Source organism: Beta vulgaris, chromosome 1, assembly GCF_026745355.1.
Source record: "Beta vulgaris subsp. vulgaris cultivar EL10 chromosome 1, EL10.2, whole genome shotgun sequence".
Taxonomy (NCBI): Eukaryota; Viridiplantae; Streptophyta; class Magnoliopsida; order Caryophyllales; family Amaranthaceae; genus Beta; species Beta vulgaris.
Genome location: NC_079202.1, coordinates 9,432,570 through 9,453,003, shown reverse-complemented (window position 1 = coordinate 9,453,003; position 20,434 = coordinate 9,432,570). Strand labels below are relative to the sequence as shown.

General features: G+C 43.4%; 1 protein-coding gene across 1 annotated transcript; it reads left to right on the top strand.

Moving 5' to 3' along the window:
- Window positions 1-10,476: 10,476 nt before the first annotated feature.
- On the top strand, window positions 10,477-12,267 carry LOC104905816 (albumin-2). The gene is made up of 2 exons (XM_010694453.4): window positions 10,477-10,615; window positions 11,040-12,267. The coding sequence occupies exons 1-2, from the start codon at window positions 10,613-10,615 to the stop codon at window positions 12,051-12,053; spliced, it is 1,017 nt and encodes a 338-aa protein (XP_010692755.2). The 5' UTR covers window positions 10,477-10,612; the 3' UTR covers window positions 12,054-12,267.
- Window positions 12,268-20,434: the final 8,167 nt, after the last annotated feature.

Sequence of the window (20,434 nt, the reverse complement as noted above, 5' to 3'; positions counted from 1 at the left end):
GGAACAAATTACAAAACTGTAAGTCCTTGACTTGAATACTAACTATTAACTAATATGGTGAATGGTGATAGAATCCACTCATCCAGAATCTGATAATCATATAATAAGAGGGGAGATGTACTTGTTACAAACAAGAAACTAAGGAAATAGTTGTTATAAATCTCATTAAAATTGACGAAATAAAGATTTGAGTTCAATTGGAGTTAATCACAAAGGTGCATGAGCATGAGCTAATACCCGTGCCACTCACACACGGGTCTACTATGTCACCAACTGTTCATATTCTCTTCTCATTTTAACTTTCGTATGAATTGATACAAATCCATGTGACATATGACATATAAGTGCGGCTTTGCAAACATTATCACAAATTCACAATATATACTAAACTGAGTTATAGATAGATGTTATTTTTGTCCTCATAAAATATTTTGATAAATATGTAAGTTATGAGATTCTTATATAATCTGGGAAGGTTTAGGTATTGGAATACTGATGGAGTCATGCATGTTCCTAGAGTACTTCAATAGTCAAGACAACTAATGTAATTTCTTTTTATAAGGCGATCTTTTTGGCCTTGATTATGTTTAAGTCTGCACTAGTTTGCATTGTATTATATGTTTACGTCTGCACTAGTCTAATCCACTGTATATATGTATATATCCAGAGCCCTTATCTCCAAAGCCCCACATTCAGGTGATTAGAAGTATAATCAACTGTATTATATGTTTAAGTCTGCACGAAGCCCTACTGCAGAGATTAAGCAAGTTCCTGTAAGTACATGATCATGATATTGCCATCAGTTATACGTATATATGTTATTCTCCTCTGGTAAAAAGAAAAAATCTGTTATTCCCTGTTTGCCAAGATAAAAAAATCGGATATTCTTCTTTTGTTTAGCATGTTATGTTATCGATTGATGTCGTATATTAAATTTTGTTTATTCTGATCTTTAATTATACTTTATTACTTTATCTTTGGGGCTGCTGAAATATGTAAACCAAACATCCATTGCTTTAACATTCATCCTTTCTCTGACTCCTTATAGACTTGCATAAATTGAATATTTTATGAACTGCCTGTTAGTTTGTTAGATATGATACAAGATTTGTAACGACTCTGGTAGCCGAAGCAAGAACGTGCTTACTGTCTCCCTAATGATCATACTCTTTTAACCTCATAAAGACTCATAAAGGTAATGATATTATACGCAATTCGATCTCAAATACCCCATAATACATCAGAATTGGGGGAAGGTAATATCATTTAACCTCTCAAAGTTGTGCTTTGACCCAAAATTTCATAACAATGAGGGAATTGAATACTGAAGTAACCCAGAAATCTAAGAAATTGTAGAAAATCACTTCGATAATTAAACATCATTCAGGGGAAATAGTAACCCAGAAATCAATCAAATATAGGTAACCAATAGAGTTTGATTCGTGAGTACCTTGACGCCAAAATTGCCGCCAGCCTCGCCACTGACCTCCACCCGACTCACCACCTACCATAATAAAACAAGTTAGGGTAAACTGTAGAGCATAAATTCGTTATTCAATCGAATTATCCACAAATCCAATTTTCCCCATAATTAACTAAAGAAACGTCACCTGAAAACCGTTATGAACTCACCGGAAGCAGCACCAAGTCGCCGGAAGCAAGATCAAGTCGCCGGAAGCAGCAGCAATTCACCGGAAAAGATGGAAGAGAGAGTTCGGCGAAGTGAAGTGGGTGTGTGTGAGTTTGTGAGATGAGCAGTTGATGTGTTGAACAAGTGAAATACAACGTGATTTCGTGGAAACATATTAGCGTGTTCTTTTTCGCGATTTTCGTTTGGCTTTGTGCGACGAAATATAATTTGAAATGGCCAATTTGCTACATAAGAGCAACAAAATATAAACTTTCGTCGCCTAATCTTGGTAATGGGCAACCCAAAACTGATCTCGTTGCCCAAATATAAATTTGGGCAACAATAATGAATTTAGTCGCCCATAATGTACACTAACGGCTACAAATACAGCTCGTTGCCCTTGTTTTCAACTATGGGCTACAACATTTTGTTTTGTCGCCTTTGAGTTTCAATTTCGTCGCCCAAAACCTATTTTCTTATAGTGATACGGAGGGATTCATAGGAGTCATTGCAGGCGGCTTCGCTTCAGGAGGCCTAACCGGCCGAGCCAGAAAGCCCACCTCCAAAACCTCAAACATCAAGTGCTGGATGTCCAGCAAGGCCGGTTGGATTGCCCCATCATGACTTTCGGGGAGTCCAGTCGGTCGGTAAGTGTACCTCATGATGACCCCCTGGTCATCGAGCTCAAGGTGGCCAACACCAGAGTGAAGCGTGTGTTGGTCGACAGTGGGTCGTCAGCCGATATCATCACACTAGAGTGTCTAAAGAAGCTGAAGCATAGCGAAAGGGATGTCACACCCCTCGATCATCCACTCATAGGCTTTCGGGGAAACTCGGTACATTCGGTCGGCTCTATTAAGCTACCCACTCGGATGGGTGAAAAGGGCAAGGGAAGAAGCCTACCAATTGACTTCTGGGTGGTTGACATCCCCTTACCATACAACATAATAATGCGGCGACCCACTCTGAATCGAACGAAGGCCGCTATTTCTACATACCAACTAATTATGTAGTTCAAAACTGATGATGTAAAAGTTGGGAAGATACAGGGGGATCAGCAGGTTGGAAGAGAATGATATGTTAATAGCTTGAAAAACAGAGCTGAAATCGACGTCCAAGAGGACTCGAATAAGAGGAAAAGAGAAGGTTCACCGAAAAGCCTTGGGGTATACATCACTGAGAACCCCAAACAATACGAGTGACCTCAGCCAGCTGAGGAAGATGAAGAAGTAGTGATCGGGGGAGAACCTGGTCGGATTGTGAGAGTAGGCAAAGCGCTAGATCCTGAAACAAGAGCACAAGTGGTGGAGGTGCTAAGAGAATACCAAGATGTGTTCGCCTATGAAGCTTCAGAAATGCCCAGCCTTGATCCTAAAATTATGTGCCACGAGCTCAACATCAAAGAAGGATACAAGCCGGTCAAACAAAAGCTAAGGCACCAAGGCCCAGAAAGGTGCAAGGCAGCGGCGGTCGAAGTTAAAAAGCTCCTCGAGGCAGGATTCATAGAGGAGTGTCAGTACTCGGAATGGTTGGCCAACGTTGTGCTGGTCAAGAAGCCGAGTGGAGCTTGGCGCATGTGCGTGGATTTCACAGACCTGAACAAGGCCTGTCCAAAGGAAAACCACCCTCTCCCTGAAATCGATAGGCTGATCGACTCTACAGCTGGCCACGCCCTCCTGAGCTTCATGGATGCTAATGCAGCCTACCATCAGATTCCGATGGTAGAGCACGACCGAGTACATACTGCCTTCATCACCCCTCAAGGGGTTTATTGTTACAAGATGATGCCATTCGGCTTGAAAAATGCAGGGGCCACCTACTAGCGAACAGTTAACAGAATTTTCAGTGATTAGTTGGGTGGGAAGATAGAAGTGTACGTGGACGACATGATAGTCAAAAGCAAGGCCCACTCATATCATCCGTCCGACCTCAAGGAGACGTTGAGCACGTTAAGAAAATACCGCATGATGCTCAACCCCAAAAAAATGCGTATTCGGAGTAAAATGGGGAAAGTGCCTCGGATTTCTTATGGATGAGAGGGGCATCGAGGCCAATCCCGATAAAATCAAGGTTGTGCTCGAAATGAAGTCTCCTCGGGATGTTCGAGAAGTTCAGCGCCTGGCTGCTTAGCTGCACTCGGACGTTTCCTATCCCGGTCGGCCGACAAGAGCTTATTCTTCTTCAAGGCTCTTAAGAGAAAGGAATTCACATGGGATGAAGAAGCCGAACAGGCCTTCACCTCCCTCAAACAACACCTATCAACTCTTCCGAAACTCATGTCCCCCTTGCCGGGGGAAACATTGTTCATATACTTAGCAGTATCAGAGTATGCGCTCAGCGCAGTACTGGTAGCTGAAAGGGAAGGGGCGCAACACCCATTCTATTTCATTAGCCATGCCTTACGAGGGGCAGAAGCAAAATACAGCGAAGTGGAAAAAATGATCGTCGCCCTCGTCATGGCTAGTCGAAAACTCAAGCCTTACATTTAGGCACATCAGATTAAAGTCCTCACCGGACAACCCCTCCGCAAAGTCAATGAAAGCATAAACCACTCCAGTCGGATGACTGCCATAGGAAAAACTAGGTCGTTACTAATCTCCTAAGGTCAAACAAAACCTAACTAAATCACTAACTAGGTAAAGTTATAAGTAAGGGTCGAAATTCACAGGGACTAAGGAACACCAAAATGTATTGATAAAACAATAAGCTAGGCCGGAATCAAGTCGGAAATTGTCAATAACCAACTAAGAACTACGAAAAAGCTAAATATCAAAGATAACTAAAGTTAGGAGATGGGATTAAACACCAACTAATCATGAAATAGGCATAAGAATATCAAACATAGAGATAATACATGAACACTACTTGAATTAGTTGTTGACCCAACACACAACTCCCATCCTACTCTCATAGGCGGAGAAATCCTCAAAGACATACATTAAATAAGGACTCTCATCAATTACTAACATATCTCGAGGTTCAAAGTAACTCAAGTCAATAATAGAAATCAATAGGTTACACTCTCATGCCAACCTAAATCAATCAACTCCATCTAACGACATTCAAGTGATCAAAGAGAATGCAACATAGATTAGAAGAGCTAAACAAGCAATAATTTAATCATGCAAATCTCTAAATCCAATCTCAAATGCCCAATTTAATCATGGTTGGGTTTTCACCCAAACTTTAACCAACAAACTACTCCATAAATACAAAAATGAGGACTTTAGAGAAATTAAACTTTGATAACATGATAATAATCATTAATCTAACATTAAACTAAATAGAATAAATCATAAATAATTAAACTAATCATGAACAACTAATTTAAGAAAAGCAACTAAAATAAAACAATAAAAGAGGAGATAGAGTAAGAAATACTCATTGATTAATGGTTGAAAGTTCCAATACAAGTGTCACCCTTGAATCTACAATCGTCAACCTCTTTTTGAGTTCTCTCCCTTTTCTCTCTCTAGGTTTTGAGATTTTTCTCACTTAAAATCCTAATCTAAGACAAATGGAGGCTAATCCTCCTTCAAAATTAGGTTACCCTTCATGAATAGGGATGAGTCTTACTTATAGGTCCAACTATTACATCATTAAAGAGTCGCGAAAAAAACAGAGCTATCCGGAAAATTGGAAAGGAGCGGGTGCTCCTTTGTAAATAGGAGCGGGCACTCCAATAGTAACTGGGCAAGACAGAAAGTTGGAGCGACCAGGGAGCGGGAGCTCCAAAAAACAAAGAGCGGGCACTCCTTTGAAAAAGGGAGCGGGCGCTCCTAAGAAAACTAGGCAAACAACTCAACTTCAAATGACCATAACTTTTCTCGTTTTTAATGCAAATCAAGCATGTGACCTATCGTTGGAAAGATAACGAGCCAAATTTTACTCTCCAATTTGAATCACTGAAAAATGATGTGTAGTATGGAAGATATGGTCGTTCAAAGTGGACCATCTTGTGAACCTTGCTTCTTCAACTTCCATTTGCCTCCGTCCCTTTTATCATTCATGGTTTACTCCACATTTGTGCATTCCTTTGGCTTTTATAGATGAAATTAAAAGTATATTTTAATTGGACCTATAAAGAACCAAGAAAACAATGTAAAAAGTAACTTGAAAAATAAAACAAAGACATATCTAAAAACAACTAGTAAAACAAAAAGGTGCAATTTAAGCAAAACAAACATATAAAAGGGGTAAAATACAAAATAAAGGTTAAATATAGGGATAAATGAGAGGTTTAGAGTGATATTTGTGATATAAATATCACTCATCAATGACGGACTGGGCCGACCAAATAGCTGACTTTGGTTTGGAATATGAGCTTAAAAGGGCAATAAAAGCCCAAACCTTAGCTGATTTCATAACAAAATGTACAACCCGACCTCCGGTCTGTCAAAGAGAGGAGTGGGAACTGTTTGTGGATGGTTCCTCTACTAAGTCAGGTTGCGGGGCAGGATTGGTGCTCAAACCGCCTGTCGGAGAGAAAATGGAGTAGCTATCAAATTTGAATTTCTGGGGTTTAATAATCAAGCGGAGTATGAGGCTCTCATCCTGGGGCTCCAGCTCTGCATTTTGGCAGGGGCTATAGCGATCGAGGCTCGGTCGGATTCCCAGCTCATAGTGGTTCAGGTCTTGGGAGAATACGATATGCGGATGTACTTGGCCAAAACCCAGGAATTCGTCGAAAAGCTCTCTCACTTTCGCATCAGCCATATACCCAGCTCGGAAAACCAGCAAGTCGATGCCCTAGCACGAATGGCCAGCTCCACAGAAGGGTCAGCCCCTCGGACAATTATGTGGGAGGTACTCCACCAGCGCAGCATAAATGCTAAAGAGCAGTTGTCTCTAGATTGGACGTCCACCTGGATGGATGAGGTGGTTAGATACTTGAGGGATGGGGCACTCTCAGAAGAGGCTAAGGAAGCTGAGAGAATCAAGCACCGAGCAGGTTGGTTCCTATGGTATGATGAGCACCTCTACAAAAAATCATACACTCATCCACTTCTGAAGTCTGTAACTCCTGAAGAGGGAAACTACATCCTAAGGGAGATACACCAAGGGGCGTGTGGTAGCCATCAGGGCGGACGGACCATAGTAGGAAAAGCTCCGAGGGCAAGGTACTACTGGCCCACTCTCAAAGCAGATGCCCAAGAACTGGTAAAGAGGTGCCCCTCTTGCCAAATCCACTCAGACATCCCGAGATCTCCAGCCACCCCCCCTCACTTCAATACAAGTTGTTCTTCCATTCGATAAATGGTGCATGGACCTACTCGGTCTCTTTCCCCCGACCTCGGGTCAGCGTAAATTCTTAATAGTGGCCATATACTATTTTACCAAGTGGACAGAAGCCAAGCCACCGGCCACCATCATTGACAAACAGGTGCAAGCGTTCATATGGAAAAATATCATTACCAGATTTGGGGTATAGTGTTAGATAACGGCAGGCAGTTCAATAGCGGGCCAACTCAGGAATATTGTGCTCGCTTCGGCATACAAACCAGGTTCTCGGCAGTCCCTCGACCGCAAACCAATGGCCAAGCTGAATCTGCCAACAAGATAGTGCTCAAAGGCATCAAAAAATCCTTAAAAGCAGCAAAGGGAGCTTGGGTAGATCGATGATTTTCCAGGGGTACTCTAGTCAGCTCGGACAACCACTAAAGAAGCTACTGTTTCTTCCCCGTTCGATCTGGTATATGGCAGTGAAGCATTTCTCCCTGTGGAGGTCGGCATCCCCTCACCTCGGATAACCTTCTACGACTTTGAGAAAAATGAGGAAGAAAAGCCTATCAATCTGGATATATTACCAGAAACAAGGGACAATGCCCTATTAAGATCAATTCGTTACAAGCAGAGGGTGACTCGGCAATTCAACCGTCGAGTAAAGGCAAGGCCCGTCCAGCTCGGCGACTGGGTTGTGAGAAAAGTTGAGGCAACAGGACTCTCACACCTCAAAGGGAAGCTGGGGGATAACTGGGATAACCCTTATAGAGTCACATAGATCGTCAAACATGGCACATTCCGACTGGAGAATTCTGAAGGAATCCCAGTTTCTCGGCTATGGAATGCAGACAACCTCAAGAAGTTTTATGTCTAAGTTTGTCAATTGCAATCGGGGAATATAAGTGTAATTGGCCAAATATGTGGCATGTAATTGCTCGGACCATTTCAGGTCAGATATATTAATGACTTAGCTAGTCGGCCAAGACATAACCAGTCAAATTTGTTTGTCAAAGTTCAATTTTAATTTGCCCACATTCAAAACATGACTTAACCAGTTCGGCAAAATAAAACAAAATAACGAAAGCTTGCAAATTAACAAACTCCAAGTCGGTTGGACAAAACAAGAGTATAAGCAAATTATAGTTTCATTACATTCAAAAAGTTTGGTTACAAGCTAAGGCCTGGTACTACAAGGCCAACTAATGCAAAACAAAAGCTAAGTACAAGCAAAGCCTAAGCAACAGAGGGGTCGGTCTGCTCATTAGTGCTCCTAGTGAGCTCCTCGGACCTCCCCACCCCAGGCTGCTGGTCCTCTCCATCGGCCTCCTCCTCGGCATCTTCGACCTCAACCTCCTCAGAACCCTCCGACAAGGCAATATTCATCTCGGCGAGAAGGGCTTGATCTTCAGCGTCCTGCACAGCCTTGTAGCTAGCCATGGCCTCGGCCCACGAGAAAGACGAATGGGACTTAGCCAGGACCCCCTTCATCCGCTTTAAGGCATCATCCTGCCCCATCTTTTGCGCACCCGAGCCGACCTGGTTGACGAAGGTCTCGCAGGCCTTGGACTCCTTCCAGGCCGTAAACCATTCGCCCTCGATCTTCGGGCGCTTCTCCACCTCGGCCAATTTGGCCATCAGGTCGGCCACTTTGCTCAGCGCATCGGCTGTCTGTTTCTCAGTCGTTAGCTTGGCCAACTCTGCATCCTCCCTGGCCTTAATCAGCCCGGCCTTGTGATGCATGTTATATTAAAGTACATGTTATGCCATTAGATTCAATTTGAAAATTGCTACAGTAATCTTGTTTTCTTTTTATTTTATTATCAATATAAATCAAGAGTACGTAATTAATGGTCGCAGTTCGACCTTGAATATTGCGTTTGCCTTACATTTTAAGACGGGGGATAGCTACATAATAGTAGCTATGAACAAGAAAAACTTGAACAAAATTTATCATGTTACTACATTCACTAGATTACTATCGTAAATACAATTACCTTCATCAAGATACTTTGACTATAATATCTTGGATAACATAAGGAATCACTTTTTTATGTATTATCTGATTTGTCCAAAATAGGTTGCATAAATAAGAATGCTAACATAGGAAGCCATTAACATGTTATTAGTGTAAATACGTGTATGCTATTTTACCAACATCTACACTAATCTAGCTACTCATAGCCTAACGCGCGCAACGCGTGCGATCTAACCACTAGTAAGAAAGAAAAAGAGAAAAAAAGGAAGGTTAAAGTTGTTCATAAGTAGAATAAATTCTTAGTGATCAATGTTTTTAATTGAGAGATGTTTTGTTTTGGTAGAATGGTTTAGAGTTGCATTTGGCGTTCGGAGATGATCTTTGGTGTGGTTTTTTATTTTTCCCCACTCATGACATATGTTTGTACCATATAGTTTTGAGCACCACATTTGCCAAAATAATTTTCCTACCTTCGCCTTAGCCTATACGTTACATCTCGCAAGTCCCTTGACCTTCGGGGGTTGAGTTGAAGTGAAAAGGAGTTTAGATATAAGATTTGTGTCACTTGGTCGACTGTTCAATTTAGGTTGTCAATTGGTGCACATTCATAGAAGTTTTCGACTAGTTAGGGAGGGTTGGCTTCGAGATGGGGTACGAAGTTTGAGAGACCCACGCTAGCCTAGCCTCTTTTACATTGGCTATATGACTCCTAACTATAGACATTCTTTTAGTTTGCATATCCGCCATTTTAAGTAGGTTGAGCATCGCATTGTTTTGATTCTTGGTTTGAGTCTCCAAGGAACCATTGGATTTGTTTTCATTTTCATTTAATTTTTTATTTTAACTGATGAGCAACAACTAGAAGAGGTTCGCACATTTGTCAGAGGCGGTCCAGCTTTATTTTTTATTTTTTTATAAACAAAATAGAGAAAAGGAAAAAGAAAAAACGCAAGAAGAAAGTAATGCGTGCATTGTGCTCCCGGTAGCACAATGAGAAGTGTGCTCCCACAATACAAAATAGAACATTTACGAATAAGAAAACGAACATTTACGAATACGAAAACGAATATTTTACTGTTGAAGTGGAACGTTACAAAATATATTTACGAAAACGAACATTTTATTGTCGAAATGGAACATTACAAGAATTCATTTATGAAAAAGAACATTTTACTGTTGAAGTGGAACATTACCAGAATCCAAATACGAAAATGAACATTTTTGGTTGAAGTGGAACATTACTAGAATTCAATTACTTAAACAGAACATATGCTTATCAAATACAGAACATATTTCTAGTGAAAATAAAACATATTTTTTGGTGAAAAATAAGTTCTAAAAGAACATTTTTTTAAAATTGAACATTTGCTTATCGAAAATAAAACAGATTCACAAAATATATAACATATTTTTTGCTGAAAAATAAGCTTAAAACGAACATTTGTTGAAATAGAACATTTTTTTATTGAAAATAGAACATTTTTTACGAAAACTAGAACATATTTTTTTGCTGAAAAATATGCTCAAAATGAACGAATATTTACTCATCGAAAATGGAACAAATTTACTGGGTATATGGTCTGCACCGGGCTCCCTAGAGCACAATAGAATTTTCAAGAAGAAAGAAGAGAAAAAGAAAAAACGGAGTAGTCGTATGTCATAAGAAGGGGCTGGTATTGCGAATTCATTAGTCGCCTATTCGGTCTGGCTTAACTCGATTGATTCGTGAACTTCCGAAATTATTCAAGGAAATTGCAATTTCGGTTTAATTTCTTCATCGAATCATGGTAAGCTTGCTAAATTTTTAACCTAATTTTTGTTTTTGCTTTTTCTATTGTTATTGCCGCAGTTGAAATCATCAAAACGCTACAATTACAGTTCTTATTATGCTAGATTTGCTTGCTAGAATTTAAAATGTTTTTACCGAAATTCTAAAGTCACTGTTAATAGCTGTTGATGCAAACTAAAGATAAAATGGGGGTAATCTTGTCTCGTTTTTGTTCTAAGTCTCAAAACCCTAACTGTTTGTAATTCGAAGAATTGATTGGTTTTTCGCATTAGAATCTGGGATTATCTATCTAATATATGTTGAATTTGATTTCATTTATCGAATAGTCATACGAGGGATTGATTTGTGTTTGTTATCTGATGGGGGTTTCTTTATATATAATATAATGGTGAATCGAGTTGTACAAATCCTCTAACTTGTAGGACGAATCCCTAATTACAAGAGGAAGTTTCATTATGGATGAGAAGAGAAGAAGTGCAGCAGTTGATAAAGGGGTGAAAAGGGATGATGAGAGCAACACTGGTGATACAAATCCAAATCATAAAAGGGTGAAAAGAGATGCTGATAATACGAATGCCGAAAAGGGAGAAGCAAGCATCCGTGATTTGGGACCACGGCGGCGTGACCGTGAAGAACTGTTGGCCTTACTTAACAAAGAAAAGTATATGGAGTACTATGTTAATGCGGCATTCCGATCAATGCGTGATAATGAAGTGTTTATATTCCTGCAGAACGATTATTTTGTAATCAAGTATGATCCCGAAACACCAGGGAATGATTGCCTAGTCAAAGGCCCTCTCTTGGTTTGCGATGGCTTCCCCTCCCTTTACTCCTCTGGTTTTTCCGATTATGGAGTTGATGCTGCTTTTGGTTGCCATGGTGTCAATGAAGCATTTTTGTTTTCGGCCACACAGTGTGCCAAGATAAGGTATGATTTAGACACCCGAACAAGTGATCTAATAAAGGTCAAAGCCAAAAGGCCGACCTTGAGAATGTTTCCCTGCCTGGGTGAGCTAGAGCATGTTGTTTTCGACGCTGCCTTTGAATCCACAGTTGTTGATGAAGCTTATCTTTTTCAAGGCTCACGATATGTTCTCCTTAACTACTCCAAGCGGAAGCTCCTCGCCAGTGGTCTCATAACTGATGCTTTTCCATGCTTGCGGGATACCATCTTCTCAAGTGACATTGGAGCTGCCTTTGCCTCGCACAAGTCCAATCAAGTCTACCTTTTCAAAGACAAGTCTTATGTGCTCCTACATTATAACCCTCGTGAACCCGACGACAGCTACATAATCGATGGTCCCGGGGAGATTGTTCCCGTCAACTGGCCTTCTTTACGCGGCATAGTGCCTTACAATTGCTGGGGACGTGGAGATATCTCGCCCAAAACATGGAAAGCAGGTTGGACCGGTAATGGCTGGGTTAAAATTGCATAGAAAGTTCTGTGCCTTGTGAAGCGCATCAATCAGCGTTTGAGAATGGACTATGTCACACATTAACTCTTAAGCAAATTGCAATCTGTCCTTGTGTTTTTCATTGTATTAGAGTTCTTTAGAAGTTTGAGACTGGTTCCACATAATTACAGTCTGTTTTAAGTCACTTATCTGTGCTTATTCTATAACTTTTATTTTACTTACGCAAGTAAAAGAAGTGGATCTTAAAAACAGTTTAGGTTCTAAACTGTAATTTCTATTTTATGACTGAGAAATCAAATGAGCCTCAACTCGACCTCAGAGGCCAAATTAGGTATATTTTGCACAGTACTGGTTTCTGAGTTGGGTTTAGAATCATGTCATGCGCCTATGATGAATAAAGCAAATTCAGATTGGGCCTTCCTTGCTCATTAACTTTAGTTGTATGAAGTTTCTTTGGTATCAAATAAACTTACTTTTAGTCATGCATATGTAGGATGGTGCTGCCAAGTTGCCAACCTATGTTGTTAATGGTTAAGGTTCATCAAAATAAATAAGCATGTTTTTTTATATCTAATATTCTAATGCGCTAACGGTCCGTTTGGTTAGTGGTTATAAATAGTGGTAATGGTAATGAAATTTAGTGTAAATGTGTAAAGATTTTCACATGTCGATAACCATGGGAATGAAACTTTATCACAAAACATGATTTTCCTTTATAAATTTTCATTACCACCTAATACCACCTTCCCAAGTGGTAATGGATAGTAATGAGATTTTAGGAAGAAAATGGATATCTTGTATTAAGTAGCATTACCATTGGTAATGACATTGGATTTCTAGCACAAATTTACACTATAATGCATTACCATTCCCACCATTTATAACCTCTTACCAAACGGGCCGTAAAAGTGCCTGTAGTTTAACTAATTCAATAGTTATATTCATATTGAAATAATCCTTTCTTTGCTCTTGATACAATAACAACTGAATCTTTGGGATCTTTTGTACATGTGGAACTGAACATCTGGCATTTAATACTCTGTATGCATTTTTTCTTCCAACTATGGAAATTTCGATATATTGAACTGCTAATTTTGCCTCAACTAATCACGAATTCTCCATGACTCTAATTTGTCTAACTAAATTAGGCGTCGGAACTCGAAAGCACCATTTATTGTACTTAATCCATCACTTTCTAATATATAAAACCCTATTGTTTATCTAGCCATTAATAGTAACAACAATATTCGGTTATGAAGAGTAATAAAATGATATTTTCAATTTTGGTCAATTGTAAAAAATAAAGCTTATTGATTGCTTGGAAAGCTTTGCACAAGAGTGGCACTTTGAAGTTCCTAAGTCATTGAAGGTGCTTGAAACCTTGTGATATATTTGCAAATTATAATTTAAAAAATTGTGCATGATGTTTGGGCCCACTTAGTCCAGCTAAGCATCCACATAAGCTTCGTGGGTCCCACTTATCATGACATGGGCCTCAGCCCTTTTTTGGGCACCCTAGGGGTCCCACAAGAATCATCCCAGAAAGGGCAATCTTGCCAATCCCTAGGGAAACTGTCTTATCAAAAAGGTCTTTTCCTAGGGGTTCTCACCACTATAAATATCCCTTGTCCCATCAAGTCAAAGGTATTCGATTCTTACCTAACTAATCTGAGTTTCTCACTCTAGACTCTCTCTCTACCTCAATCATCAACAAACTTGAGCGTCGGAGGGGAAATCCCGGAACAACCCCCGAGGTAGTTTTACGTGTTTTGCAGGATTCCGGTGAACAGATAACCAGCTCAGCTCGGATTAGAAACCTGCTCAGCATTGACCATCAACCTTAATTTTTAGGCAAAAACAGTTTCGCGCCGTCTGTGGGGATAGTACAAAAAGTTATTTCGCCACCACTCAGTAAAGCTCGATTGCTACTCAGAACTTAAACCCCAGTGTCGTTCAGCAATAGCAGTTATGGCACCATCAAAGAACACTCGTAACAAACCCTCTGCTTAACCCCAGAGGTCCGAAAGGGAACCCTCACCCTCACCCTCACACCATAGGAGGTCAGCTTGAACACGGTCTCCTACCATTCAAACAATGGATCCTAACCTAGAATTGTCCCAAGAGAACTGACAATCCCCCTCTCGGGAAATACAACATGTTGACCCCCAACCGCTGTTTACAACCGACATAGCTCACATAGCAGCTCAGCTGCAGCAGACCCTACAACAAAGCCTCATGCAAATGCTGACCACCCTCCATTCGGGGCAAGGTCAGAACAACTTCAACAACACCCTTCAACAGCGGGACAATAATGTCTTGGGACGCTCTCAAAGGGAAGAGCACCACCCTCGTTCTGCTCGTGGCAGCCTAACCGGCAAAGGTTAGCAACCAAGGAGCCTAATCGGTCCTAGAGGGAACCGTCAAGGCAGGATGAGCGCCCTCCCCCTAGGGAGAGGTCAGCTCGTCGCGAATCCGCTCTCAGATAAGAAACTCATGCCTCCAAGTCGCCGAGGGGGGACCCTCGTCGTAAGCCAGAAGATGCTAGGCACTTCCTCAACGAGAAGCGCCGCAGTCAAGGGTATGATGCCCGCCAGCTCCTAGATCGAAAAGCAGCTCAGTGGGAGGGGCAAGGTGACTCGGCACACTCTAAGCCCCTAAGGTTAGGCAATGGGAGCCTGAAATTTATGACCCCGTTCAGCCGGGAAATCGTAGATACCCCTACCCAGGGAAAAATCAAAACACCTCTGATCGAGCAGTTCACCGACCCGGAGGATCATATGGCTACTTACAAGGCTCAAATGAGCATGCAGACCAGCTGTGAGGCCACGTGGTGCCGATTCTTCCCAACCACGCTGAAGGGGCTCGCGCTAAATTAGTTTCAAGAGTTACCCGCCGGAATCATCACTGACTTCGCGGTACTCGAGGACATGTTTACCAATCTGTTCGTAGCCGGGAAGAGGCAAAATAAAACGAACCTTCATCTTATGGGGGTCAAACAAGAAAAGAACGAAAAGTCTAGCCAACTATATCAAACGATTTAATGAAGAATCCCTGAAGGTGTCTGACCTGCAGGACGAAGTAGCTTTCGCTGCCCTCATGTCTGGGTTACAGCCTGGTCGGCTCAGGTGGACGTTGGCTGAAAGTGAGGTCAAAACCTTCTCCAAAGCCATGACGAAAGCTTAGAGGTTTATCCAAGCGGCAGACATCTGCCGCCACTCGGAAGACGGTGGCAAGAAGAGAAAAGAAGAGGGAAGTCATAGGGATCAGCCCAAGCAACAAAAAACAGGCGGTAGGTCGGATCACTTTACAGATCATGCAAACAATCCCCGTTTCAACAAGAATCGACGAGCAATTTACTTAGATATCAAGAACAAGTCTATGCTCCCTCATCCTTCTCCTATTCGGACTTCTGCCTATCGACGAGACAAGAGCCAATGGTGCGAGTACCACCGAGAATGTGGTCATACCACAAAGGATTGCAGAGAACTGAAGAAAGGGTTAGATAACTTGGCCGACCAGGGTAAACTGAACCGCTACCTCAAGCACTCCAGCGAAGAGAAGGGGAAGCGGAAGGTCGGTCAGTCTAACAACGGAGATACGGAGGGATTCATAGGAGTCATTGCAGGCGGCTTCGCTTCAGGAGGCCTAACCGGCCGAGCCAGAAAAGCCCACCTCCAAAACCTCAAAGATCAAGTGCTGGATGTCCAGCAAGGCCGGGCGGATTGCCCCGTCATGACTATCGGGGAGTCCGGTCGGTTGGTAAGTGTACCTCATGATGACCCCCTGGTCATCGAGGTCAAGGTCGCCCACACCAGAGTGAAGCGTTTGTTGGTCGACAGTGGGTCGTCAGCCGATATCATCACACTAGAGTGTCTGAAGAAGCTGAAGTATAGCGAAAGGGATGTCACACCCCTCGATCATCCACTCAGGAAAACTCGGTACATCCGGTCGGCTCTATTAAGCTACCCACTCGGATGGGTGAAAAGGGCAAGGGAAGAAGCCTACCAATTGACTTCTTGGTGGTTGACATCCCCTTACCATACAACATAATAATGGGGCGACCCACTCTGAACCGAACGAAGACCGCTATTTCTACATACCAACTGCTTATGCAGTTCGAAACTGATGATGGAAAAGTTGGGAAGATACAGGGGGATCAGCAGGTCGGAAGAGAATGCTATGTTTATAGCTTGAAAAACAGAGCTGAAATCGACGTCCAAGAGGACTCGAATAAGAGGAAAAGAGAAGGTTCACCGAAAAGCCTTGGAGTATACATCACTGAGAACCCCAAACAATAGGAGCTACCTCAGCCAGCTGAGGAAGATGAAGAAGTAGTGATCGGGGGAGAACCCGGTCGGATTGTGAGAGTAGGCAAAGCCCTAGATCCTGAAACAAGGGCACAAGTGGTGGAGGTGCTCAGAGAATACCAAGACGTGTTCGCCTATGAAGCTTCAGAAATGCCCGGCTTTGATCCTAATATTATGTGGCACGAGCTCAACATCAAAGAAGGATACAAGCCGGTCAAACAAAAGTTAAGGCACCAAGGCCCAGAAAGGTGCAAGGCAGCGGCGGTCGAAGTTAAAAAGTTCCTCGAGGCAGGATTCATAGAGGAGTGTCAGTACTCGGAATGGTTGGCCAACGTTGTGCTGGTCAAGAAGCCAAGCGGAGCTTGGCACATGTGCGTGGATTTCACAGACCTGAACAAGACCTGTCCAAAGGATAACCACCCTCTCCCTGAAATCGATAGGCTGATCGACTCTACAGCTGGCCACGCCCTCCTGAGCTTCATGGATGCTAATGCAGGCTACCATCAGATTCCGATGGCAGAGCACGACCGAGTACATACTGCCTTCACCACCCCCTCAAGGGGCTCATTGTTACAAGATGATGTCATTCGGCTTGAAAAATGCAGGGGCCACCTACCAGCGAATAGTTAACAAAATTTTCAGTGATCAGTTGTGTCGAAACATAGAAGTGTACGTGGACGACATGATAGTCAAAAGCAAGGCCCACTCAGATCATCCATCCGACCTCAAGGAGACGTGGAGCACGTTAAGAAAATACCGCATGATGCTCAACCCCAAAAAATGCGTATTCGGGGTAAAAGGGGGAAAGTGCCTCGGATTTTTTGTGGATGAGAGGGGCATCGAGGCCAATCCCAATAAAATCAAGGCTGTGCTTGAAATGAAGTCTCCTCGGAATGTTCGAGAAGTGCAGCGCCTCACCGGCTGCTTAGCTGCACTCGGACGTTTCTTATCCCGGTTGGCCGATAAGAGCTTATTCTTCTTCAAGGCTCTTAAGAGAAAGGATTTCACATGGGATGAAGAAGCCGAACAAGCCTTCACCTCCCTCAAACAACACCTATCAACTCTTCCGAAACTCATGTCCCCCCTTGCCGGGGATACTTGGCAGTATCAGAGTATGCGCTCAGCGCAATACTGGTAGCTGAAAGGGAAGGGGCGCAACACCCAATCTATTTCATTAGCCATGCCTTCCGAGGGGCAGAAGCAAAATACAGCGAAGTGGAGAAAATGGTCTTCACCCTCGTCATGGCTAGTCGAAAACTCAAGCCTTACTTTCAGGCACATTAGAGTAAAGTCCTCACCGGACAACCCCTCCACAAAGTCATTGAAAGCAGAAACCACTCCAGTCGGATGACGGACTGGGCCGACCAACTAGCTGACTTTGGTTTAGAATATGAGCCCAAAAGGGCAATAAAAGCCCAAACCTTAGCTGATTTCATAACCGAATGTACAACCCGACCCCCGGACAGTCAAAGACAGGAGTGGGAACTGTTTGCGGACGGTTCCTCTACTAAGTCAGGTTGCGGGGCAGGATTGGTGCTCAAACCCCTTGTCGGAGTGAAACTGGAGTACGCTATCAAATTTGAATTTCTAGGGTCTAATAATGAAGCGGAGTATAAGGCTCTCATCCTGGGGCTCCAGCTCTGCATTTTGGAAGGGGCTACAGCGGTCGAGGTCTCACTTTCGGAATTCGTCGAAAAGCTCTCTCACAACAGACTATGCGGATGTACTTGGCCAAAACCCAGGAATTCGTCGAAAACCTCTCTCACTTTCGCATCAGCCATATACCCAGATCGGAAAACCAGCAAGCCGACGCCCTAGCACGCATGGCCTGCTCCGCAGAAGGGTCAGCCCCTCGGACAATTATGTGGGAGGTACTCCACCAGCATAGCATAAATGCTAAAGAGCAACTGTCTCTGGATCGGACATCCACCTTGATGGATGAGGTGGTCAGATACTTGAGGGATGGGGCACTCCCAGAAGAGGCTAAAGAAGCTGATAGAATCAAGCACCGAGCAGGTTGGTTCCTATGGCATGATGAGTACCTCTACAAAAAATCATACACTCAACCACTTATGAAGTGTGTAACTCCTGAAGAGGGAAACTACATCCTAAGGGAGATACACCAAGGGGCGTGTGGTAGCCATCAGGGCGGACGAACCATAGCTGGAAAAGCTCTGAGGGCAGGGTACTCCTGGCCCACTCTCAAAGCAGATGCCCAAGAACTGGTAAAGAGGAGCCCCTCTTGCCAAATCCACTCGGACATCCCGAGATCTCCAGCCACCCCCCTCACTTCAATACAAGTTGTTCTTCCATTCGACAAATGGGGCATGGACCTACTCGGTCCCCTTCCCCCGGCCTCGGGTCAGCGTAAATTCTTAATAGTGGCCATATACTATTTTACCAAGTGGACAGAAGCCGAGCCACTGGCCACCATCACTGACAAATAGGTGCAAGCGTTCATATGGAAAAATATCTTCACCAGATTTGGGGTACCTAGAGCCCTAGTGCCCGATAACGGCAGGCGGTTCAACAGCGGACCCACTCGGGAATATTGTGCTCGCTTCGGCATACAAACTAGGTTCTCGGTAGTCTCCCGACCGCAAACCAATGGCCAAGCTGAATCTGCCAACAAGATAGTGCTCAAAGGCATCAAAAAATCCTTAGAAGCAGCAAAGGGAGCTTGGGTAGATGATTTGCCGGGGGTACTCTGGTCAGCTCGGACAACCACTAAAGAAGCTACTGGCTATTCCCCGTTCGGTCTGGTATATGGCAGTGAAGGGGTTCTCCCTGTGTAGGTCGGCATCCCCTCACCTTGGATAACCTTCTACGACTTTGAGAAAAATGAGGAAGAAAAGCCTATCAATCTGGATCTATTACCAAAAACAAGGGGTAATGCCCTATTAAGATCAATTCGTTACAACCAGAGGGTGACTCGGCAATTCAACCGCCGAGTAAAGGCAAGGCCCATCCAGCTCGGCGACTGGGTTGTGAGAAAAGTCGAGGCAACAAGACTCTCACACCTCAAGGGGAAGCTGGGGGCTAACTGGGATGGCCCTTATAGAGTCATAGAGATCGTCAAACCCGACACATTCCGACTAGAGAATCCTGAAGGAATCCCACTTACTCGGCCATGGAATGCAGACATTCTCAAGAAGTTCTATGTCTAAGTTTTTCAATTGCAATCGGGGCATATAACTGTAATTGGCCAAATATGTGGCATGTAATTACTCGGACCATTTCAAGTCAGATATATTAATGACTTAGCCAGTCGGCCAAGACATAACCAGTCAAATTTGTTTGTCAAAGTTCAATTTTAATTTGCGCACATTCAAAACATGACTTAACCAGTCCGGCAAAATAAAACAAAATAACGAAAGCTTAACAAATTAACAAATTCCAAGTCGGTCGGACAAAACAAGAGTATAAGCAAATCATAGTTTCATTCCATTCAAAAAGTTTGGTTACAAGCTAAGGCCTGGTACTACCAAGGCCAACTAATGCAAAACAAAAGCTAAGTACAAGCAAAGCCTAAGCAACAGGGGGGTCGGTCTGCTCATTAGTGCTCCTAGTGAGCTCCTCGGACCTCGCCACCCCAGGCTGCTGGTCCTCTCCATTGGCCTCCTCTTCGGCATATTCGACCTCCACAGCCTCCTCAGAACCCTCCGACAAGGCAATATTCAGCACGGCGAGAAGGGCTTGATCTTCAGCGTCTTGCACAGCCTTGTGGCTAGCCATGGCCTCGGCCCAGGAGAAAGACGGATGTGACTTAGCCAGGGCCCCCTTCATCCGCTTTAAGGCATCGTCCTGCCCCATCTTTTGGGAAGCCGAGCCGACCTGGTTGACGAAGGTCTCGCAGGCCTTTGACTCCTTCCAGACCGCAAACCATTCGCCCTCGATCTTCGGGCGCTTCTCCACCTCGGCCAATTTGGCCATCAGGTCGGCCACTTTCTCAGTGCATCGACTGTCTGTTTCTCAGTTGCTAGCTTGGCCAACTCAGCATCCTCCCTGGCCTTAATCAGCCCGGCCTTGTCTAGAGCCCATTGGTCCCGCTCTTTCTGGAACTCCTCTTGGTCCTGTTTGATGCACCTCTCGATG